At 41.2% G+C, this 26,335-nt stretch overlaps 1 protein-coding gene and 1 pseudogene across 3 annotated transcripts in view; both read right to left on the bottom strand.

The window, feature by feature from the left end:
- Nucleotides 1-3,843: 3,843 nt before the first annotated feature.
- Nucleotides 3,844-16,437, bottom strand: LOC144762215 (uncharacterized; annotated as a pseudogene).
- Nucleotides 16,438-18,895: 2,458 nt separating this feature from the next.
- The window catches only part of BLK (BLK proto-oncogene, Src family tyrosine kinase), a 410,535-nt gene continuing 403,095 nt past the window's right edge, over nt 18,896-26,335 (bottom strand). For all 3 annotated transcript variants that reach the window (XM_078647570.1, XM_078647568.1, XM_078647569.1), the window contains one exon: nt 18,896-19,960. In XM_078647570.1, coding sequence (XP_078503696.1) covers nt 19,755-19,960 — 206 coding nt within the window. In that variant the 3' untranslated portion in view covers nt 18,896-19,754. The remainder of the gene's footprint in view (nt 19,961-26,335) is intronic.

Raw genomic sequence — 26,335 nt, 5'->3', positions numbered from 1 at the left:
TGTTAAAGTCAGGCTCTCAAACTTGTTGCTAAGAATTATGTACCTAAATGTCCTGCTGAATTTTTGTATAAATTGTTGATTATGCAATTAAAAACCTTTTTTAATTTCATACTTTAATAAATACGGCCGGGCGACTAGCGCCCGCCTTCCAAAAAGTAAAGACGTCTCGTGTCCACGTTCCTGGGTATTGGGTGCCGGATTGGGGGGGAGGCGGCAGCTAGTCGCTGACCATGCCCACATTTGCACTGGAGACAGTGCCCTGCCCCCCCCCCCCCCCCTATGATGGCCCCCAATTACGCCCCCGGCCTCAAGACTCAGCAATTGAAAGACAAATAAAACGATAATAAACACTTTTATTATTGTTTTATTTTTAAAGTTTTGAGGCTGGTGGGGGGAAGAGGAACGTTCAGCCGCTGCTGGGTAATCTGTCACGAAAGTATGTAAACAAATTGAAGCACACTTGAATGCTGCCAAGAACTGGTCCTGGAAGTAATTTTCCTGAATGTTCTTAAAACACCACAGTTTGGCTGAGCAACCTATTGAGGTGAAGAAGAAGGACACAGACCCTGCCTAGAAATTCTAATGTAATAAACAAAAAAGCACATTTTCTGAGGGGAGCAGTCCTGACAGAAGAAGGTGTCCTGTGGAGAATAAGGACATCAAAACCCACTTCCTCTAAAGAAGCTGGGAATACAAAATAAACTGGTAACACCAACTCTGGGGATAAATGAAAGGAGAAAAGCATTTTAAAAAGTAAAGAAGGGCTGGGGAGAAAAAATCACTTTGTTAAGAAACAAAGAAATGACTCTGAACATAAGAGTACCCATTTAACCCAGTTCTCGTGCCAGAACAATCTACTAACAAAAAATAAGACATTATGTGATAGTAATTTAAGGTCTACTAAATGCAAATGCTCGGCTGAATAAGATTGTAAACACCAACGGACGATCCCAAGAAGTAACAGGCAAATGCACTACTGGTCACTGTAGGAGAAAGATTCTCAACAGTCGAGATGCTACAAATGGACTACATTTCAACGCATCTAAAGACCTTCAAACCCTAATTAAACCTAGCACCTTAGCTCTATCACAGGATGTAGATGGAACTCCTCTGGATATGAACCAATTATCAAAATGATGCCAATAAAGGGCATGAGCATTACAGGTTCAATAACACCTTGTATGTTGAAAGCAAGAGGATACTTCATATGAATATCCATGTCATCAATGATTTCATTGATGACATCATCAGTCATGTTATCAATGATGTTGTTTAACAAGTCATCAGTAATGTAATGTGTGAGGTCATAAGCAGTGCATGGCAGGGGCACAAGTTATAGTTAGCTCAGTAAACTATAACTGGTGAAAGTCTGTATATTTTGGTTAATACATTTTAGTTTTAACTCATTTTAACACGTTACACTCTGTTCTCCATCTGCGTGTCTCTATCACCTCCCACCTGCCCTTTGTGGTCAACTCGCTACACCTGACTCCTCCTCCCTGCCATTCGCATTGTCTGTGTGTGCCCCTGCCCCTTCCCTCTGTGGTCTGTTATGCTTCCCCTGTCTATGCTGGCCTGGCCTCCATGTTCAGTGAGCTGTCCCAGCCTCCCTTCCCATGTCCCCTTTGGCCTTCCCTCAGTGGTCAGCATGCTTCCCATGCTACCTCCCACTGCCCTTTGTTCTCCATGTGAGTGCCCCTGCCCCTCCCCACTGTTTAAGGCGTTGTGCTGTCCTTGCCATTCCTGGCATGCCGTGAATACACAGCTTGCTGCCTGTCACCTTCTGCCTGATTTCCTTGGTCAGCTTGCTACCTATGCCCCCTGCCATCCTGCACTTTGTGGACAGCTCTCTGTCCTTGCCCCCACCCCCATTCCTTCCTTCCCGTTGGTCCCTATTTGCATACACCTGCCCATACCACATGCCCTCTGTAGTGACCTTGCTGCCCCTACCAATAATATGGTATCCTGGGTGAGACATGCCGTATAGTGTAGGATTCCCACTAGTGGAGCCATTGTGGATTTTAGGAGGCCATACATATTTCATTTTAATTGCATCATCCTTATTTCAGACTTTAAGGGCTTGAAAAGCAGTTCCAAATTTTGCTATTTTGAGGACCTATTTCACTTGTTCAGTAAGGTGAGCTGGTCCCTGGTGGCCTTTGGCTTCCTGGCTGTGTGTTCCTTCTGGTGAATTTACTTTTCTTTCTTATAGGAGTAGGATGCTTGGGGTCTAGGGGTATTGGGTGGGGTAGTGTTTTAATACCCAGGTATTTTTTTTCCTAGTTGGCAAAAAATCCCTGAGTATTAATTTGTAAGTGGCTACTCAATATTTATGGGAAAAACAAGAAGTGTATTTAACAAGAAATTTCTACGCTAACTTTTAGGAGCGGGATGCTTGGGGTATAGGGGTATTGGGTGGGGTAGTGTTTTAATACCCAGGTATTTTTTTCCTAGTTGGCAAAAAATACCTGAGTATTAATTTGTAAGTGGCTACTCCATATTTATGGGAAAAACAAGAAGTATACTTTACATGAAATTACTACGCTAACTTTTAGGAGCTTAGGAGCGGGATGCTTGGGGTATAGGGGTATTGGGTGGGGTAGTGTTTTAATACCCAGGTATTTTTTTCCTAGTTGGAAAAAAATACCTGAGTATTAATTTGTAAGTGGCTACTCCATATTTATGTGAAATATAAAGAAGTATACTTTACATGAAATTACTACGCTAACTTTTAGGAGCAGGATGCTTGGGGTATAGGGGTATTGGGTGGGGTAGTGTTTTAATACCCAGGTATTTTTTTTTCCTAGTTGGAAAAAAATACCTGAGTATTAATTTGTAAGTGGCTACTCCATATTTATGGAAAAAACAAGAAGTATACTTTACATGAAATTACTACGCTAACTTTTAGGAGCGGGATGCTTGGGGTATAAGGGTATTGGGTGGGGTAGTGTTTTAATACCCAGGTATTTTTTTTCCTAGTTGGCAAAAAATACCTGAGTATTAATTTGTAAGTGGCTACTCCATATTTATGGGAAAAACAAGAAGTATACTACGCTAACTTTTAGGAGCGGGATGCTTGGGATATAGGGGTATTGGGTGGGGTAGTGTTTTAATACCCAGGTATTTTTTCCCTAGTTGGCAAAAAATACCTGAGTATTAATTTGTAAGTGGCTACTCCATATTTATGTGAAAAACAAGAAGTATACTTTACATGAAATTACTACGCTAACTTTTAGGAGCGGGATGCTTGGGGTATAGGGGTATTGGGTGGGGTAGTGTTTTAATATCCAGGTATTTTTTTCCTAGTTGGAAAAAAATACCTGAGTATTAATTTGTAAGTGGCTACTCCATATTTATGTGAAATATAAAGAAGTATACATGAAATTACTCCACTAACTTTTAGGAGCGGGATGCTTGGGGTATAGGGGTATTGGGTGGGGTAGTGTTTTAATACTCCTGTATTAAATCCAAATGTTTTAAAAATGTTGTACAATCAATTAACATTATAAGCAATGGATCAATGCAATTATTAATACCATCATGCACATTTTATATCTTTGCAAATCAAATATAAAATAGAATCTAAGATTAAATAATGAATTAAGAAAACAAATTAAGATATTTTTCAGTAAAAAAATGTATTTATTGAGTAAATATTAAAATATTTTTCAGAAAAAGAGATCAATACATTTTTAATAATGCACAACAAATTTTTATTTTAAAACAAAAACATTAGTAAATATTTTCTTAATATGATATATTAATCCATTTGGAATTTAGTTTAATCGTTATAATAGTTCATTTTAATTTTATAGATACTTCGTAGTCACTAATTGTTTCACATTTGATTCTGTAGTCGCTGGTTCCTCACAGCATGCAATGGCATGAAGACGGGGTCCGGTTAGGTTTTGTTCTTTTTTTACCAAATACATTATAACATTTGGAAGGTACATTTAGTGTAAGGAAAGTTCTGTACGTTAATTTCAAATTCTGTGGTGAGTATCATTTAAAATTTTTAAGAACTACACTTTGATCCCCATGCAGGTTGCCATAATATACACACTTTGGAACAATTATTTTCTGACTAATAAATTGTTCAAGAAAAATATTGTAGACGAACTCAGAAACATTCTTTTATTCATACCTAGCCTAACTTTGTTAATTTAAAAAAAGAAATTTAAATAAAAGTGTTTCAAATTAAACATATTGATCCAAAATTGATGTGACGTCAGTTCAAAAAATATGTGCTAGTTGGTAAGATAGCAATAGTAATTTTTATTTGATATTTGGGTCAATTTTGAAAAATGTCAATTATAACTTTTGGGAGATGTGTAAAACAGGCGATCAATTCACATGTTAGAAATGAAGAATATATGCAATACTTTCAAGGTAGTTAGACGTGCCCAATAAAGGAAATTGTTGGAGTTTTGATTGAAGTCTTTCAGTCATCTCTCGGCTACGTCATGTCACTCGAGGATTTAGCATACCTGAAAGTGACTGAGCCATCCTCATTTCTTGAAAACTTTGTTCTTTTTTTTAAATTTCTAAGAAATGATAAAAGTTTGGATGACTCCTACCTATGGATTTATTAAAAGAGTTATGCCATCCTTCGATGTAATTGTTCGTTTTTGCTCCTCCCTCTAAGCAAGTTAAGTAGCAGTTCCACCACTCAATGGGGAACCTTGGCTTCCTCCTGCTACCTGACCTGCTAAGATTGCCAATCAAGGTTCCCTCAAAATAATTTAAAAGAGGTGCCAATTTCTCTTCATTTGCTATAAAATAATCTGATTGTATAATTGCAGTGTAGAAGTCATCTACAAAATCAGGAGGAACAAAACACAAAGCTGTTAGTTTTTTTAACTCGTATTGTAGTTTGCTGTCTGACATATAATCTTTGGCTAAGGATGTTTTCTGTATTTTTCTCCAATACGCCTGGGAAAAGTGAAAAAAACAACCTTGAATTTGGGTGTCTGGATATAGTTTACAAATAGTATTAATCATTTGTATCCCAAAATCAATTATTACTTTCCGAGGACTTTTGTTGAGAGTTTTGGTTTTTATAACTGATAAAAACTCAGTGTAAGTGGAAGATTGTCTGTCAGGCAGCAAACCAAATACTAAGGGGATAGTTGTGTGGTTAATATTGCCATGAATAGTATAAATTTGGTTAAAAGGATGGGGGGTAGATTTAAATGTGTCGTCCATCATCCAAATTTCTGTATTTTCAAGAGTGGCCAAATTACGTGTTGTAGAAAAGATTAGAAGACGTTTTTGAGGATTATCATTATCATGTAAAAGGAAAGTTTCATTAGTAAAAGTCACAGTTAGTTCTGGGGGGATGTTAATATCGGAGAAAGTTTGTGGTCTTATTGCATGTGGATTGATGGCCTGTTTTGTTCTTTGAATCATGCGCCTTAAATTGGGGATTGTGGGCATATTACTGGCAACATGCATGGGGATGTTTTGTGCAACTTCCCGTAAAACTGAGCCACAGGGTTCATTGGAGGTGGCTGCCAAAAATTTTATCTGCTGTAGATTTTCCCTAACTTCAATCTCCATTGCAGAGGCAGAGTGGTTATGCTCTGTGGACCTCTCCACTATGTCTCCCAGAGTAACCGCTCTGCCTTTGCAATGTGATGAGAAATATTCTACGCACCTCCAATGACTCCTGGGCTCAGTTAAACGATCCTTACAGTAAATGTAGCCACCAAATTTTAATAACCTGTTACCCCTCTTAGATTGAACGTAATTTGCTCGGCGACTTGAATTATCTGTTGATGATCCTGTAAATAGAAGAGGATGATAAATGAGTTTTCATTTTTTAAAACCTACTTGTGTTTTTCTGTACAGAAGATTTATGGTATCTAAATAAAATTACTAAAATCAAGATTTTTTTCTGTTCTAGAATGGATGCAAGGTGAAGACGAAAATGGAAAGTGAAATGATAAAACTTGAAGATGTGAATAGTCGCCAGGAATGGAGTAACTTCTTAAAGGAAACCAAGAAGCAATTGTTTATAACTCCAAAAAAAGACATTGAGATTATAGAATGGAAAATTGCGACCTGTTAAAGATTTCCGGCAAACCCAGCCTCCCACGTGCAGCCACAGAAAGTTCCTCAAGTTTCTAATCATAGATTTTAATGAAGAAACTAATTTTAAAGACTTTTTGGTGAATCTTAGGGGTCTATTAGGATGGCGGTCAGATGGCCGCCGCCAGGCCGGTGGTGGCAACTGCCGGACCGGATGCAGACATCTGCCCACGATCGCAACCCAGAAGACCGCCGGTCCCATTAGCATGGCGGTGACGACCGTGGCGGTGAGATTTTCTGCCCGCCACTTTTCCGCCGGTACCAGTCCGCATGACTGCCTAGCTGGCGGAACTGGACGGCTACAATGGTGCCGTGCAGGGCCAGGCTCCGCTGGCATGATTATGATGCCGGCGGTAGCCAGCCTTTCCGCGGCGGTGGGACCGCCATGTAAAGGCATGCGGAGAATGTCTCTGGGGGCCCATTGTGGGCCCCCAATGTGTAGGGGGGAGTGAACTGGGCATACAGGTCTCTGTACCAGGTGGCAGGCACTGTGCAGTGCCTGCCACTCAGTGCAGTGATATGCATGACATGCTCTTTTTCACTTAGCGGCAGTGCTGCTGGCAGCAGCCACCACCGCAATGTTAATGCCTGCGATCGTAGCGCCGCGGTCGGATTTCAACTGCGGAGCATACTAATCGCACCAGCGGTTATGCCGCAGTCCGTGCGGGAAGTCTTTTCCCGCTACCATGGCAGTCGGGGTGATTTTACGACTGCCATCCTAATAGACCCAATAGTAACACACACCTGTGAAAAAAGGGTTAGCAGTGCTCTCACAAACACAGGCATGTACGGTGTGGATGGCACCGACATGTACCCACTGTATGGGGTGCCTTGTGCGAGATGTCCCCTTTCAGTCAATGGAAGCCCATGTGCGCGTCGTACGTCCGGCTCCCATTGACTTCTACGGGAGTCTGACCGTATCGAGTACGGCAGCATGCTTCCACATCGTACTCGCTCGGTCGTACTGCAGGGGTCCGGCTTGGTCGGACAACACTCCGGATCCGGCTTGGTCAGAGAGCTTTCCAACCCGGATCGGAATCGGCCTCTAAATAGTATCTAAAACAGAAAAATTGCTTGTCATTCCTCCCTTCACACTGCCAAAATATGTTCTGAAGTCCTCAGAGTATTTTTTTTTAACTTGACAGGCTTGTAGGAATTTCAGCAATACTCAATTATTCCTTTGGAGCATGCTTCTACCGCAGATAATATTCTCTGTTTGAAAGTAGCAGTGTTAGATCTGACATGCTTAATGTGGTCTTCCCCCTGACTTTGTTACCTCCACCCCTCCTGTATTCTGAAATTCATTTTTGTAGGCATTGGTACTCTACGTACTGTACCACTGCCAAACAGGGCTTAAGTACTTGTGCTTGCTCCCTAAAACATGCTAACATTGTCCTACAGTTTTGTAACGTCTTGCACATTTGTGGCACGCACCGTTACTTGAGGGCTCTGACTGGGCGCTATGTCTCCTAGGTATCCGTCAGGCCTTCGATAAGGTAGAGTGGGAATAGATGTGGTGGGTTCTGGCTCGGTTGAGACTTGGAGACTCCTATATGAGATGGGTGAGGCTGCTCTATTCTGGCCCGACCGCTCGAGTTTGCCTTCAAAACCAGGTGTCCGATAGGTTGGTGCTCCATGCGGTACAAGATAGGGTTGTCCCCTGTCGCCACTCCTTTTTGCGTTAGTGATTGAGCCACTGGCGGCTGTCCTTAGATGACGAATGTACACTGAGGGGTTTGAGTGGGCACTATGACGCATTTCGTGTCGATGTATCCCGACGATATGATAGTATATCTTACTTAGCCTGCAGTGGCGGTCTCCCGAGCTTCTTCAGGATCTTACCCAATTTGGTCTACTTTCTGGCCTCTGTCTTAACCAGGGAAAATCTAAACGTTTCCCCATAGGTAACCTGAGAGTTGGGTTACTGACTCGGTCAGATACCTCGGGGTCCGGCTGGCGCATACCCAAGACGTATACCACAACCTAAAAATGGGGAGGTGCATAGAGGGGATTAAAAATTCTATTAGGTTCCGGAGAGACCTCCCCCTGTCTCAGATGGGGCGGATTTCACTGATAAAAATGGTGGTTCTTCCACGTTGCCTCTAGGTTTTGCAAAGCTCACTTTATCGTGTCCCATGGGTGTTCTTCAAACAATTGGACCCAACTATTGGTGGCACTTCTGTGGGGATATAAACGGAAACGAGTGAAGCTAACTACCTTACAGAGAACTTGGGAACAAGGAGGGTTAGAAGTCCCCAGATTCATGCATTATTGCTTTGCAACACAATTGCAGCATGCCATTCCTGGCTGGACAATGGCGACAATTGGGAGAAAGAGCTGTTGGAGGGTACCCAATGGGAGACCCCCCTACCGGAACTCCTTATGTTGCGATGGAAGGTCCCAGTGCACCTTCCCTAGAATCTTAGACAGGTGGCTATTATATGGGAATACGTGGTACGCAACGTAGTTGAAAAGGCCCCCTATGCCCGGGAGGCCCCGCTTTGGGCGGTGGCGCCATTCAGGAATATCAGCCAGCACATGCCCATCACTCGATGGACGATGGGAGGCTGTGACACTATGAGAGACTTATACTTGAATCAGCATTTTCTCACCAGAGAGGAGCCTGAGTCGGCGTTTAATTTAGGCCATAGACAATACCTTCAGTATGCTAAGATTTCGGCGATAGCGCAAGAGGTATGGCCATCATTCCCCAAAGAGCCGCCCATATTTACTACGCTTAGGACTCTAGTCACAATGGTCGGGGGCCGCCGATTGGTATCCCATATATATAGGGCGTTGCTGGAAGACTTTGCTGTAAGTCCGCTGCCACTACAGGGCAAATGGGATGAAATACTTGAAACGCCCCTGACACAAGGGGAGTGGAAAAAGGTGCATGTTGAGGTCTATGAATCAGCTCGAACGTGCATTTTAAACTAATTCAATGGAATATTGTACACCACATATACCTGACCCCGTATGCGCTACACAAAGTATACTCGGACAAGTCCTCTTAGTGCCCCAGGTGTGGATATGAGGATGCAGGGTTCTTACACATAACATGGGAATGCCCTATGGTGATCCCCTTTTGGGAGGCGGTATTGGCTCATTTGAAACAAGTTACAGGGTGGTCGATTCAACGCTCACGTAAGCAAGTACTTCTGGGACTTATCCCAAAACCCAAGGGCAAGAAACTTTCAATGCGATTTTTGCAGCTAGGCTTAGTGTTGGCAAAAGGACGGGTGGGGATTCGTGGATGAGTGCACAGCCACCTACGCTAAAGAACTGGGCCAGGTACCTAGTTGAGTGGGCGACGGCGAATGAGGAGAGTCCGAAGAGACGATAAATTAGAAGATGATGTAAGAGCATGGCAGGTGCCTCCCCTTCACAGAATACTGAGGACCCAGGTGGCTCAACCCGATCTAGACAACAGGGTATGCACATAGCTTGTGGTGGCTTAGGGGGCACATAGTGGGACTAAGATATCGCACAGTTCCCTTACCAATTTTTATGCTACATAGACAACGGGAGGGGTGTATCTAGTTGACCCTGGGGTGAGGAGAGGGCGTTCTTTGTTTAATTGTATGTGTTTTAGATACTGTTCTTTCCGATCCCATTATTTCTGGAGGTGTATAGTACACGGCATCTGATAGTTGCTGTTCCTACATAGAGAAACTGTATCGTATGGTTCTTGATCTATATATTGAGACAATTTGTTTTTATAGGAGTGAGAATTATGATTGTAACATACTGTGATGATTAGCAGAAGAACAAGTAAAATAAAAACATTTAATAAAAAAAACCATTGTCCTACACTTGTTTGGCACATTTAGCTTACTTGTACGTCTATAGTATTTGGTACTTCGTGTACTCCGGGCCTGTAAATTAAACACTATTAGCGGTCCTGCAGCACTCATTGTGCCACCCACTAAAGTAGCATTTTAAAAACCTGACTCATACGTGCCGTTGCAGCCTGTAGTGCAGTTTTAAACTGCAATTGCAGCCTGTAGTGCAGTTTTAAACTGCAAATGCAACCTGACAAAATAAACCTTTTGCCAGGCCTAAACGTTTCTTATTAATACATATGTCACCCCGTTGGAAGCTCCACTCTCTTCTAGGATAACAATGGACTCTCGTATTACTTTTAATAAGTGCTAGCCTTTGATTGGGAACATATCATATTTAGTCTCAAATGAATTGTGATTTAAAATCCTCTTTAATGGTAAAGTTGGGTTTTAAGTCACAATTCTGAAAATGCCACTTTTAGAAAGTTTAAAGTACAACTGTGTGAGTGCACTCCTTTCCTTAATTTGAAACCGTTCTTGAAAAACTTATAATGAATGTGTGCAAGCATTGACCGTGGTTCGCCTCTACCACAGTAATTGTAAAACTGACAAAACATGGGCATGTGTCTCGCGCTCCTCGCTGTTGCACTGCCAAAAATGGGATTCATTCCCCAAGTGTATCGCCCCCCTCACCCCCCAGCGCTGCGGGGGAATAACCCCCGCAGCGAAGGGGTTAAAGGCTGGCACCAGGTATAAATATTGGATCCTCAGACCAACTCTTCAGTACACTCCTGAACCTGCAGATATTAAAGAGGAAGGAATGCCTTGATCCCCAGGGGATTGCCCTGCTGCTTAAGGCCAGCCTTTTCCCCCAGAGAACTGCAATGCTGCTTGAGGCTTGCCTTGTTCCTCAGAGTACCGCCTGCCTGAGGCCTGTCCTCTGCTCTGAAAAGGAAGATTTGGCCTCCTCCTTTCATCCAAGGCTACCAGAGTGACTCCAAAGTAAGGTGACCTCTGTTCCGAGCTACAGGGACACAACAAGCTCCAGAGGCCTCTCCGCAACTACCCAGCTGACCTGCTGAAATAAGATCTGCCTGGTCCAGCTTGGCTCTGCTGGAGTCAGTCCCTGATCCCCAAGCGGTGCCTTCCCAGGTCCTGGACTCATGACTGACAGAGTAATCCTGAGTTTTAAGCTCTTTGCGACCGCAAACTGGCCTATTCGCATTGGCACTCTGCCAACTGCGACAACTGCCAATGCAAAGCTCCGGTGAACCTGATGACTGGTAGCATGAGATCTGCACTTCAGCAACGACAGTCCCCAGTGACCGCCAACGTGAAGCTCCAGCAACAACTGTTCACGCCACCTGACTAGATCTTCACGCTGCAGTAACAAACATTCACAACGTCAGGCTTTTTCCTTGCGGACTCCTCTGCCATGAACTGGACTATTCACGCCAGACTTTGAGAAAGCAACTTTTCAGCAGAGCTAACGTGGTTTCTGTATACTATCCACGCTCCATTGCTGTCGCCCTGAACTTGTGACTTTCCCCAAGTCTAGCATGACCAGATGACTGAGTAGCCATTTTGTGTTTTTTGGCACTATACTTACCTAAACTTTTTTAATTGCATATCTCCATTTCTAGTAATTGGATTGAATTTGTTTTATTTATTAAAATTCTCTATTTTTCTAAACTGGCTTGGGATTTTTCTTGTGTTTTGTTTAGCACGTTATTACTGGTTGTGTGCTGCACACATACTTTACCGTTTGCCTTTAAATTAACCCTGACTGCTTTTGTGCCAAGCTGCCAGAGTTAGCACAGGTTAATTTAGTGACTTTTGTCGTTCACTCTAACAAAGATTGCGGTTGTTGACTGAGTGGGGCTTCCACCCCACTCAACCAATACCCCCATTCTTACAAGCAGAATGTTGATTTTCAACATCAATTGCACTTTGGATGACAGCAGTGATTTCCCATTTGACATATTTTAGATGTTTGAGTTTCATGTTGCATAGCTCACACTTAGAAATCCAAGAATGGATTTCAACGAATTGTCAAATTTGTGTTTTGTTTTTATTATCGTATAGTATAAAATTCAGCTCCTACCTATTGCATTATTGCACATTTTATTAATGGTCTTGAGCAGCTCTTTAACATTTACCCAAGTACATTTAATTTTGACAGTGCCACCAGTTATCTGAATCATCTCAAATGTCACGTTAGTGCCAATCTCTCCTGTGTGGACTGCGTATCAACTTTTACAGTCAGAAATATTCAAATAATCAAGTATTCATTTTTCAGTAATACATACTATTTTCAGCTTGTTTCCTGGAAATCATCATTTTATAAATTCATGTGCCGTTGTTCTCTCTCCTTGCAAAAAGGGGGGGTTTTACCTATGCCTCTGAGCTTCTTTATGCCATTTATTCAAAAGGAAAAAACTAAAAATCAATTAGTTATCCTAATAAACAAATCAGCGTGCATTGGCAAAGCAATACCCATTAGCTATTGGTTATTTAAGGGGCATAAAACACTTTTCGACCATGTACCAAATGCCCCTGAGCTCTGAGCAATGTCACAATCAATTCAAAATGAACAGAGATGCCGAATAAATCAAAGCGTAAATGCCAACGCGTTTCAAATCCTGCGTGATGAATCACAGGATTCTCATCAGGGCTGGATGAATCGATTCCATAGGGAACTGTTTCTACCAAAAACAAGGAAGAAAACCTTTAGAAAATAATTCCTCTATCCATTCATATTCATTTTTCTCCAAATATAAAAGCATCAGACGATGCAGCATACCTTATTTAATATCAAGGTTGCTCTTGTCTTTAAAAATGCTGTGTACGCGGTGGGTGTCACTCTGCAAAAGACAACAAATCAAATGTTTTGATGTTTTTGTCCCAATGTTGATTAAATGGATTGAGCCCCAGCACCAATAGGCCAAAAAATTCTGTACCTGTGCGTTTTTGTACCAGCGGCTTGTCATTAAACCGTCGCGTGCTCAATTAGACTTCAATTTATCTATTCCTTACAAAAGCGTATTCTGTAACAATGCAGAAAGAGAAAGGGTATAAGTTCCTGATAGTCGGGCGCGCCGGCTGTCTAGCGGACCCAAAAAGACAGTTAAAGAAGGGACTTACTTCAACCGATGGGTTGGAGAAGGCAGTATTATTTTCCGCTGTTAAATTCCGCTAATCCTCACTTCTGCCGTGGTCTCTGGACCTGCAATCGGCGAAATGTAGTTACTCGCTCGCATTTGTGCATCTTAAATAAACCGAAACAAACGGCAGTCGCTATCTACGGCTCTCACCTTCATTTTTTCTATGACTCGCAGCAAAAAGGGGGGTCCGTTTCACTCGCGCAATTGTTTGAGACAACAAGTTCGAAATGGCGAGGTGATCTGCTCAACCATATAGATGTCACATGATCTAATATCAACCAATCGGGTGCTGTTGGTTTATTATGATGCATTCTGGGATTCGTGGTTTTAACCACATTACAATTCACTTTCTGCGACGTTTACAGAATTTTTTCTGAAACAGAGTAAGCTATTAAAGTCTATTGACTTCACTCATGGAATTTAATCCTTTATTTACGCTATCAAATTTCATTATCAGATAGGCTTCTTTGCGTAGTAGCGCGCTCTCTACACATGGAGATTGGTGCTTGGGATCAACCCATGTCAAAACAGTCCATTTGAAATCGTTTTCGCTATGGTTTTTACTTAAAAAGTGCTCAACCATCGGTGCAGTCGAAACTTTTTTCTTTATTCGGGAACGATGTTGAGTGATTCTGACATTCACAGATTGGCAAGTCTTGCCAATGTATATTCTGTCGCATGGACACACCACGGCATAGACGACATTTTTAGTTTTACAATTTGTAAACATGTCGTGCTTCCATTTTACCCCGTCATGTTCAAAAACATTTCCTTCTAATGTGGTTGTGCATGAGACACAGTTACCACATTTGTGATGCCCACAAATTGGTTTAAGGTTCCATTGTGCTAACAGGTCACCTTTTTGTTTCGGGATGTAGCTGTCGGCTCTTATAATTTGTTGCCCTATGCTAGGATTTTTTCGCATAGCGAAAATGGGCTTGGGAATAGGATGCTCAAGTGTTTCCAAGAGATGCCAGTTCTTTAGAATGATTCGTTTAAATTGATTGGTGTGAGACCCAAAGGTGGTCACACAAACCAATTTGTCCAACTCAGTCTTTTCTTTAATCTGAAGGAGATTTTCTCTGGGGGTAAATCTAGCCCGCCTTAACGAATATTTCAACAGTTTCTTGGGGTAACCCCTGCTGGCCATTTCTTCACAAAAGGTCTTCCCATAGGATTCAAAATCCGCTACATCTGTACAGTTGCGCCTCATTCGCAAAAGTTGCCCGTAAGGAAGATTCTCTTTTAGGCACTGTGGGTGGGCACTCCTATAATGGAGGATGGTATTACGGTCCGTTTCTTTTTTGTATATGGTGGTTGTCAGCCTATTATCGCCGACGCCTACTGTGACGTCAAGGAAGGTCATCTTGTTTTTACTGGATGTAATCGAAAATTTTATGTCCTTATGTCTGGAGTTTAACCAGTCATGGAAGGAATCAAGCTCGGTCTGGCTCCCCTGCCACAAGAGCCAGACGTCATCAATGTATCTTAGCCACTGGCTTATATTTCCTACAAATGGGTTGTTGTTATATATGAACCTTTCTTCATACTGTGCCATGTAAAGCACCGCCATCTCCGGCGCATAAGGACATCCCATGGCCGTCCCTTTTACTTGGATAAAAAACTCATTCTCGAATTTGAAGTAGTTACAGTGCAAGGTTATTTCTGCCAGCCCTACAATGAAGGCGGTAGGCACCCTGTGTGGTCTTTCACGTTTCTCCAGATAAAGTTCCATTACCTGAAGGGCCTCATCTTGGGGGATCTGAGTATAGAGTGAGGCCACATCTAATGTGGCCATCACCTGCCTCTCGTTGTTAAATGGTAGTCCTTCAATCTTTGTAATGAAGTCTGTGGTATCCCTGAGGTACGACTTAACCTCAGGTAGGAAGGATTTCAGAAAGAAATCAATATATTTTGAAATAGGCTCTAGGGCCGAATCACAGCCTGAAACGATTGGTCGGCCGGGAGGTGCCTGCTCGTTTTTATGAATTTTGGGCAAAAAATAGAGGACGGGTGTCCTCGGCATTTTCTTGTTCAAATATTCAAATTCTTTTGGGCCTAAATATCCTTCCTCCAGTGCAGCCCTAGTTAATCTGGCTATTTTGTCCTGGATGGCATGTATAGAATCTTCCTTCACTGGTCTATACCACTCACGATTGTTGACATGTGATTTTCCTTCTTCAAGGTACATAGTGCGGGGCCAAACTACCACCGCACCCCCCTTGTCTGCCTGTTTTATAAGGATAGATGTATACTCCTTAAGGTCTTTGATGGCTGACGTGAGTCCTTTACTGATGTTGTTCTGCACAAATCTCTTTGTTTTTTCTAATTTAGTCAGTGAAGATAAAACTACTTGTTCAAATGCGAGAATTTGTTTCGGTATGTTTTGTGTTGGGGTAAATTTCGATTTCATCCTGAGACCAGTGGTCTCTTGGCTAGACGTCACCTCGGCGCCTGCGAAAAAGGCCTTCAATCTTATTTTGCGACAAAAATTTAATGCCTCTAGTTTAAGTTTGGTAAAGTCTGTTCTCTTTTGGGGACAAACTTGAGGCCCAGGCTTAAAACCATTTCCTCATCATTAGTTAAGTGTTTTGATGAAAGATTGACTATAGTTGACTTATTTAACTCTTGTAGTATTTGTTGCGAGTTCGCATCTCCCATGGCTGCTTGAAGCGTACCCTTGTCTGTCCGCCTCTGTCTAAAAAAGACGCTGTAGCAGCACCTCGTTTTTTAAAAGAGTCCTGCCTTGAGTCTGAGGAGGAGTCGGAAGAAGTTGTGTCCGAAAATGTGAGTAACCTGTTTCTTGATCTACCTTGAAACGAGGTTAATGCACTCCTAGATTCACCTGAAGTGTAATAATCTTCCTTGAGGAATGGATACACTTGATCTAATTTAAACGATTTGGAGTCCCTCTCAAATTGAGCTGTTTTAATATTGATAGTATTGTCTTTAAACAGCTGTATTTCTTTTTCTATTTTATCCAAAAGGGCCTTCGCCTCCGTGACCGTTTGAGTATCTGTGATATTTTTAACCAGTTCCTCAATTTCTCTTTCTTCCTGACTACAAATACGTTGAGCTGTCTCGATGGTGTGCACCATTAGATCTCTACTGCACTTAGTGTTTATTTGGCTAAAGCCTTTCTTATAGTCCGCATCTTCAATAAAGATGACAGGAATGTTTTTTACCTGTAAGCCCCAAGGAATTGTTCCCGCTTTTAGATGTTTCAATAGAAAATGACCGTGTAGTTCAGTCCGGATGGGTTTCTTCTGAAGACGGGTCAGTTTGTCTGTTTCATTCTGCTTTGTGGCAGAAGAGCTTAATGTTATGGAGGAGAATGGAGAGGAATCAATTAAATTCTTAATATGGCTTTCCGTAAAGGACAAAGTATCTTTCTCAGACATACTAAGCAGGAGACAAGTCTCCTGCTGAAGACTTAATCTATACTTGATTGATAAGGAAGACACACTGTGTCAATCCCTTACCCACTCGGGTGACGACCCGCACTAGAATTTAAAAGAAAAGGGGGGGTTTTGGCCCTATGGGAAAGAGGGTAGGTTGGGCCTCTATAATTGCAAAAAGGGGGGGTTTTACCTATGCCTCTGAGCTTCTTTATGCCATTTATTCAAAAGGAAAAAACTAAAAATCAATTAGTTATCCTGACATATTTATGTCTTTTTATTTGAATATTATTAATGTTTTTTCTGGTTAATCGAAGAAAGAACAATATCAACTGTACGTATTGCCATACAATTTAACACAATTTTTAGACATTACAGTGAAATACAAACAAACATACTAAATATTTACAGATTATGAACAAGAAAAATCAATCAAAATTTGATACAGTTGCCAAGGGAAAATAAACAAATCAGCGTGCATTGGCAATTGGCATTGGCAATGCACGCTGATTTGTTTATTTTCCCTTGGCAACTGTATCAAATTTTGATTGATTTTTCTTGTTCATAATCTGTAAATATTTAGTATGTTTGTTTGTATTTCACTGTAATGTCTAAAAATTGTGTTAAATTGTATGGCAATACGTACAGTTGATATTGTTCTTTCTTCGATTAACCAGAAAAAACATTAATAATATTCAAATAAAAAGACATAAATATGTCAGGATAACTAATTGATTTTTAGTTTTTTCCTTTTGAATAAATGGCATAAAGAAGCTCAGAGGCATAGGTAAAACCCCCCCTTTTTGCAATTATAGAGGCCCAACCTACCCTCTTTCCCATAGGGCCAAAACCCCCCCTTTTCTTCTAAGTTGTTCTCTCTCCAGCATACATACTAAGATATTTGTTTTTGTAAACCGCAATATTCTTTTTCTGAAATCCTACGAATTTCACTGAATCCTTTTACTTTAAAAATCCTTCAAGATTACTCTAGAACATTTTTAATTTTGATATCCTTACAAGTGCATTTCATACAGTATATCAAAAACTCCTTTGACAATATAATAACACAATAATGATATTTATCAATTCTATTTGTAAACTTGCTTTAACTGCTGGAATACCCTCCATGTCACGTTAGGTCTTACAGGTTTTGCCTGGATCATCTATCACCTGAAATTCTACCACTGCTATTAAAATATAGGACCATATCATGTGTCTCATTTATAAAAAGAATTATAGTTTGTATGAAGGATTTCTAAAGTTCTGCAAAAATAATGGAAGTTTTGTATTTTCCCTTCTGTGTGTCTTTCCGTACTAAGGAATCATCTGTGTTTATTTATCTCTTTTTTCACTTGATAAATGTATTATTCTTCTTCAGCCTTAGCTACTTAAAGCATTTTGTTTGTCATTACATTAATGTTCATTCATGAAGAAATGGGTAAACTAAAAATCATATACAATAAAATTTTGCAGCCAAATATTATACCATCTTGTTTGGGAATTCTTAGCCTCTAATCCATTTAGCTTTACATAGGTTTTTTTATTGCATAACTCATGATGACTTGTAGTCTGAGATAAACTCTTTGATCTCGTTTTCTAGGCTATGAATCCTCTGAACTGGGGAATAGTTAATAAAGTCTATAGGACCCATGCTAATATAAAAAAAATAATCAGCCTTTTTCCAATCATAAGGCACTCAAAATCCTTGCCTCACACAGACAAATTAATCCTATGACATATACATAACTACCATTTATATATTCTGATATTTTTACGCAACCATTCTATGATATGCAGTATATTCCATGCTGCCACACTGCTAATGTCTCATGTTGCCCATTCATAACTTATTTCTTAGCTTTCCTTTTTTGTGGACTCAATTATATATGTTATGCGGTCTACTAATCCAGTTCTTCTTCTGTTTGCTAGTAAGCAATCTGAAAAAAATAAAAAAGGACTTTTTCTACAGTACGACTAAGAGCCATTTGGGAAGAAACAGAATTGTATAGGTACAGTAAATGTTTGGGCACAGACCAAGCACATCTCTCTAAGAGAAGGTGTTGGGTGATGCTGACAGGTTAAAGATCTGTGTAATATATATCAATGTCTTGTTCCTCATTCATGCATGTTGATGTATTCCATCAATGGATCGCTCTAAAGTTTTCCTTCAAACATACGATACGAGAACAAAACATAACCTAACTTATTAGTCATGCTTGTCAACAATCATGTTTTCCATATAACAATGACAGAGATAGTTTAGAACAACTTAGGTTGACAATGTTTGTCTATGTAAACCTTTACATCCAACATCTCAAAAAGACCTGTTTCATACACATGTCTCTGAGATATAAGGAACCTATTATTCTAGCCATCCAGCTTTTTGCTCATCTGGGAGAATTATATTGAGTCTCTCCTTGGGGTACAAAACTGTAAATGAAAAAACAATAGAATCTCACTGAAAATATGATATGGTGTATTTGTGATTTTAAGTTGATATAGTAAGGGCCAACTTCACACCTGCTTTCATCTAATTCCTTTAATCTGGAGTGAGTACTCACTGGATTAAAAACTATAATTGTTTGTTAAGACAACATTTGAAGACTCATCTGTTTTCTGGCATTAGTCTCTTTCTTTGGATACCGCTTATGTTCTGTCTGCATCACTGGGAAGCCTATTCCAAGTTCAGTTTTCTTACATTTAGTACAAGATATGAGGAGTGGGCTCTGTCAGCACACGTTTCCAAACTTCTGGAACTATCTTCACCCCATTTCATGGAGCACAAATCACTAATTGAAGGCACTAAGAAGGGTCCCTCAATTGCCATTCGGCACCTTATAACATGATTTAATACAACATGACATAAATCACAACAGCAATAAAGTATTCATTTAAAAAAGCTCTCCCGTTTTTCTTTGGCATAATAATTATTGATTGTTTTCTTTCCAGTGCAATGAGATATTATTTTCGAAACTAGTTTATCTCTGCATTCCGTTTAGGCACAACGTTCACTATTTCAGTGCAAGCATGTAAAAATGTTCTCAGCCACCACATCTTATTGCGCTTGCCTCTGTATGGTCACATTAGTAAGACCAAAGACATTCAATGGCAGTCACCTAGGACATGAAAATATATTAGCTCAAAGCAAAAAGTGTCACCAACTTGCTGAGGTCTCGTTGCAAATATGGGGGACTCAGGCCAGTTAGGTAGAGATCTTAAGTGCAAAGAAGCAACAAGCATGATCCTAACAGAAAATATTGTGCTGCTGTTTGTCCACTTCTTTTCTCACTTCTTCTTAAAGTTTGCAACTGACAAAATAGTCATTTAGGTTCATCCTCATATTGCTTTTCCGTGGCTGTGTAATAGTCATCAAGAATATCCTGCAAGCATCTAAATGTGGGTCTGTCTTCTGGCTTTATCTTCCAGCATCTCATCATGATCTCATAGAGTTCTGGTGGGCATTTTTCAGGGCAAGGCATCCGATAACCAGCGTCTAGATGTCTTATCACTTCCGGGTTAGTCATACCTGCAATGGTGAAGACTTCAATGTAATCAGCTGCAACCATAAAATACAGAATATAAAACAAAGCAGAACATTTTAATTTAGAGTCCAAGATAAAACCCTTAAAATCTAATGTTGGGAGCCTCTTGTACCAAATAAAAGGTGTTATATTTGATCTTACAGATGACATCAGAAGCAAACTTGGAATGTTCAATTAAAGTGGGCATACATAATTCCAGGTGAACCCATTTTGTGAATAAATATTTATAATCCTCTTCATGAACATGTCACACTTCAATCCACCCTCAATGAAGTTAATTATTGCGCTTGATATTCTATTTTTTACTTGTTTATTTAATTATTTTATATTTTTATTTGAATTGAATTTAAAATATGAAGAGGCTTGTAAGTAATATATTCATTTTGTTTGAAGTTCGGCCAGGTTTGGTATGCAGCAACTTGGTACTGAACGGAAGGAAGCAAAGTAAATGTGGGCAGTGGGTTGCGTAGTAGGTTGAAAGACCCCCATACATTTGTATTTCATGATGGAATACAGTATGTAGTGTTTTAAAGAAACTATGTCCTGTAGGCATAACTAAAGAAGAAGGATTAAACCGTTTCTTAATCTGGGACTGTAGATACTTCACTATGAGTAGTAGTCGAGTGTTTTGTTGCTGTGGTGCCGCCAATATTCTATTTTACTGATTTTGAACATAATTGCAGACTTTAATGCAGCTCTTAAGAATAGGGTTAGTGCAAGGGGCTTGGGTGCTCTGGTGACTTTTGAAAACCACAAAATAACGGTGGTTCTATATTTACAATAGAAATCTCAAAACTATTGTGTCAAAAATATTATCGAAGAGAATATAGATCAAAAAAGTAAGACTGTTGTTTTTAATAGATATGCACTTTAAAGTAATTTATTTAAATTGATAATAAGTTAAAATGTACATAATGTTAAATATATAGTTGTATTTAATAATATATATATATAACCTACTGGCTATTGCCAGTAGGCAGTTATAGTTAGTAGTTAGGATGTAGTTTCCATTGGAAGAGAGTTTTTAGATGTGCCTATAACTTTGGCATTGTTTGACGAATCCACGCAAAATTTTCAAAACTAGTTCGGCGCTCACATCAGCTGCTGCTTTGAAAAGTTTGGGGTGATCTGTCAAGTGAGGGCAGAGAAAAAGAGGGGGTCCCAAAACACGTTTTCCCCATGTTAATTTCCTTAGGAACTTTAGACAAGGCTACAGCCCGAACTGCTGAATAGAATTACATCAAATTAGGCAGAAAGTTAGCTGTTGGTCCAGAAAGCGACCTTTTTGTTGCGTGGTGTACATGCGTTCAATGACTTTGGAGTTGTTCAGAAAAATGTCCAGTTGTATATATAGGGAAACGGTGGTTCTGCAACACCCTCCCGATCTCATGCTGAGATCTGTTTGGCTGCCATCACTTCAAATGAGGAAGTAATGGCAGCTATCTTGTGACTCTGTTGAACCTAGTCATAGAAACAGATTTGAAAAAAAGAAAAGGGGGCAAGGGTAGAAACACCCCCTTCGCCGGCCAAAAAAGCATTTTTTGTAAATATTTTGATGAGAGTCCCGCTGAACCACAAAACCCACCGTTTTAAAAAACAAAAAGGAATCGAAGGTTCCCAAGCTTCACTAATTATAGGCCCCCGTGTGGGACAGGTCCAGGTGGCATATGCAATTATTATTTTTTTTAAACTGTATGGGAGGCCCGTATGGCCTTCCCCACTGCCCTGGGGAACGCCACTTCCTGGGACTCTGTGTTTACCTAATGCGGGGCCATGCGGACTCCCCCGCAGCCACCACCCAGGAGCTTTAATTTTAAATAATGTGCGGCCCCGTTGTAAGCCTCACACAGCCCTGGGGACGCCACCTCCCCGAGCCTTCAGCCACCACCTACCCAAGATTAAATTAACATTGCAGGGGAGCCATGTGTCCCCCCCCCCCATGGATTCCTAGATGCCCTGGGGAAGCCACCCACCCCCATGACATTGCAGTTTGTTATGGCTTGGCGGGAGCACCAGTCCTGCCAAGCAATAGCAAACAGTGCTCCACTTTGAGCAAGCGAGAGCATTTTGCTCTTGCTTGCTCAAAGTAGAGCACAATTTGCTTTTACACAAATGGAGTTGCATGTTAATAGTGCACTATTTGTACAAGCATTGCCGGCAGGAGGCGGGGAACCAGCAGGGACCCCAGGGGTCTTCAGGCTCTCCCCTAAGTCCCAGGGGTGAGTGGGTGTCCAGGAGGTACCCACTATAAATGGGCAGACATCGGGGGATGGGATCCCTGGGGCCCAATTTGGCCTGGGGAGGGAGACACGCAGCCCCGGGGATGGGGTCTCTGGGGCCGAAATTGGCCCAGGGAGGACGGCCTTGTAGCCCTATTCCTTTTTTACAATAAAAAAAATAAAGAAGTGGGCAGGCTCTGAGGTATGGGGTCCTTTGCGCTGAAATTGGCCCGAGAGGGGGGCTGCTAGGGCCCCCTCCGTATAAAGTATATTAAAAAAAAAAATAAGAAAAGATGGGGCCCTAGGGAATGGGGTCCTCAGGGCCTAAAACGCCCCCTTCACCACCTCGCTGTAAATGCTCCTCCTGGCCCAGTGGTGGTTGGGGATGAAGTCCCCTTGGATGCTGAGGGTCCTTGTGGTCCGGGGCCCCTTCTGTTACCTCCAGTAAGTCCAAGACAGCATGATTGCTGAGAGGAGTTGGAGGACTCGCCCCCTTTCTCCACCGCTCTGTAAACGCACCTCCTGGCAAGCTGCTGGTTGGGGAATAAATTCCACTTTACTCCTGAAGGCCTCAGGACTAAAGGGGACTTCTTTTCCTAACCAGTATTGCGCCATGTAATGAGTGATGTAATATGTGAGGTGATAAGCAGTGCATTGCGGGGACGTGTATTATAGCTAGCTCAGCTAATTATAACTGCTGAATTTTACAGGTTTTGTACGAGTGAAATCTGAGCCTAACTATAACATCCCTGTAACCTTTGTTTTTTTCAGTGAATTTCTAAAGTTTACTAAATGTTGATTCCCAATTATAATGCCTCTATAACCTTTTTCAGTATATATATATATGTATATTTCCCAAAACGGCTCCAGTTCACGGACCTCTGGCGCTCTACTCCCGGTGCATACCCGTCGGCAGAGCCATGTCGATAAAAATTACACAGCCTTCTTTTGCTCAAGAAGAATTGGGACGCACTCACAGTGTCCAATATTTCCACGATATCTTTATTTTCAGTTAGGCTTCTGGTTCGAAAGAAAATACCGATGCGTTTCGTTAGTGACAACTAACTTGATCACGGTTGGTATGTACACATTACAAAACAGCCTATAAGCAGTATTTTACAAAACATGTGACTAGTTACCTCATTGCTTTCAGATGATACATAGCATTATGGCACTTGTAGTCAGATGCGGGTAACACCATCTATGTAACAAACACAACAGCAAGATCTTTTAAGGTACTTTTTCTCTCTCCATTTTATTAAAGTTTGCTATTTTTGTTTAACTATTTTTATTATTATTTTTGTTGGCAAACATGTTAGCTCTGTGTGCTGAGGACATTTGGGAATCTTCCTCTCTTTAAGCCTCAGTCTAAGTTTGATTTTGCTCGACACAAGATCGCTTTGGATTTTTCAACGCACTTGTTTTTATTCTTATTCACTTCCCTGAGTTACGAGAAGCGATTTCACATCCCGTAGACTTCTTCCATTATTTGTAAGATAACCTGGCCAATTTATTTGTTTATTTATATACTAGCAGCCCGTCCCGACGTTGTCCGGGTATGAATTGCTGCCGGCCAGTAGTATATTGTTTTGTAGGATTTCGTTTTGATAGCATTTCTTATCTGTGACAGGCCTGTGAAATGCTCCGATTCACAGTGCACTGCTGATGCACTTAAGAGTGCGCGTTCAGTAGTGTGTGAACTCGAGTTTCCCTACTTTATTTTTCCTTGCAATATTATATAGCGCGAACTCGACAACATGGCATGAGCACAATTTACATTACAGAAGAACACATTCATTTGTGGTAGGCACGGGGAGACAAAGCGATTTGCCTGGAATCACAGGATGTTGAGCTGATGCCGAGATTCAAACGTAGCTCCCCAGCTCTAAAGTTCGCAATTCTAGAACTTGTTGCGGGAGGTGTGTCTAAAAGTGTATGTCGGTGCTGGCCATCAATGAGAGAGACCTGTGCATTTTTCAAATGGGTGGTGAAAAAATATGAGTATGTTGCTGGAGATGTGGGCCGCCGTGCCACCAATGTACTTACCGGGGGAGGGTAAACACCCATTATTCCGCAACTTTCTTTCCGCATACCATCACTCTGCATACTTTCATTACGAAAGTACCATGACTCCGCAATGCCATTCTAACGCATGGCATTACATTTTATATGCTTTTACCACGCATACATTTACAACGAAATTAGTTGTAAATGCATGAATGGTAAAAGCATGTTTTTTTTTTAATGTTTGGATAAGGTAAGTATGGGTATAGGGGTATATGTTTTGGGGTACTGAGGTATATGTTTTGGGGTGTTTGGTTATTTTAAGGGTTCAGATATAATTTCGGGTTATGGGGTACAGGGGTAGTTTTAGGGTTTAGGGATAGGTATGGGTTTTGGGGTACAGGGGTATTGTTAGGGTTCAGGGCTAGGTTTGGGTTTTGGGGTATAGGGTTATTTTTAGGGTTCGGGGGTAGGTTTGGGTTTTGGGGTACAGGGGTATTTTAGGGTTCAGGGGTAGGTTTGGTTTTTGGGGTACAGGGTTATTTTTAGGGTTCAGGGCTAGGTTTGGGTTTTGGGGTACAGGGATATTTTTAGGGTGCAGGGCTAGGTTTGGGTTTTGGGGTTCCCGGAGTATTTTAGGGTTCAGGTGTGGTTTTGGGGTACAGTCGTATTTTTATGGTTCACGGCTAGGTTTGGGTTTTGGGGTACAGGGGTAATTTTAGGGTTCAGGGGTAGGTTTGGGTTTTGAGGTACAGGGGTATTTATAGGGCTCAGGGCTAGGTTTGGGTTTTGGGGTACAGGGGTATTTTTAGGGTTTAGGGATAGGTTTGGGATTTGGGGTACAGGGTATATTTATAGGGTTAAGATGGGTTAGTGTTTAAGGGAGTTGGGGTATTTTAAGGAGTAAGGGTGGGTTATGATTATGAGGTGCAGGGGTATTTAAAGGGAGCAGGGTGGGATTAGCACACGATATGAGACATGGCATGAAGGGCGGAACGTACCACACGCCCCCAGCGTTTGTCACGCCCCCAGCACACGCCCACAGCACAACGCAGACACGCCCACAAGGGACTACTTTCCTGGTACAGTTCTTTTACCTTTTAAATGTATATGGTGGGTGTCTGCATAGCCTATGTCCTTCTGCTGCAACTGCCCTTTCCAACGCTGTATTGGGTGTTGTGATTGGTGCTGTGGTTCCTGAGATTACCCGCCTCAAAGGTTTGGGCTCTCTCTTTATTATATTAGTGTAGATAAACCTTGCTATGGTCGATCCTAACAATTTAATTTGTTTATTAATTGGAGCTCCGATCTTCTATTTGGGATATCCATTTACCGTTACAACAATGCTGTTTTAATATATATGTGTAACCAGTCATTGTTGCCCTCTAGTGGGCCAAAAACCCGCCGGTTACGTTACTTACCTGAGTTTTATACGGTTTCTTATTTTTTATATATAATTTTTTCTATTTCTCTGTGCGGTTTCTATTAGATTCTCATTTCATTTCCCGCCTTTCTTATGCCCTCCAGTGGGCAAGTGTCCTGTTTAGCATGTCTGAATTAATACTTATGGAGATGATGACCCTTAAGTGTGTGTTACCCTGCTCTGCGCGAGAAATATGCATACGTAACATGAGGTAATTCTCTGGTCAGTTAAAACATCACAAAGCTTGATACATTTATCGTAGGCATTTCCTATAAGTGAACATACAATTCTTCGCTTTGATTAAGGCCCCATGGCATGAAAGTTCTGAAATTGCATATCTGGCGGGATTCTCTCCTTCTTAAAGTCTTTTCCCGGTCACTGCCTCTCACACGTTGTGCTGTTGTCTCCAAGGCATAGAACCGTAACATTTTCCAGTCCCCTTCGTGGTTACTTTCCATGTGATTTGCAACCGCATTGCTGCGATCCTTGTTAATCATTGCTCGCACGTGCTCCAGATCAAGTTAGTTGTCACTAACGAAACGCGTCTGTATTTTCTTTCGAACCAGAAGCCTAACTGAAAATAAAGATATCGTGGAAATATTGGACACTGTGAGTGCTTCCCAATTCTTCTTGAGCAAAAGAAGGCTGTGTAATATATATATATATATATATATATATATATATATATATATATATATATATATATATATATA

Source organism: Lissotriton helveticus, chromosome 6, assembly GCF_964261635.1.
Source record: "Lissotriton helveticus chromosome 6, aLisHel1.1, whole genome shotgun sequence".
In the NCBI taxonomy this organism is placed as follows: Eukaryota; Metazoa; Chordata; class Amphibia; order Caudata; family Salamandridae; genus Lissotriton; species Lissotriton helveticus.
This window is presented reverse-complemented; position numbering and strand designations above follow the sequence as displayed.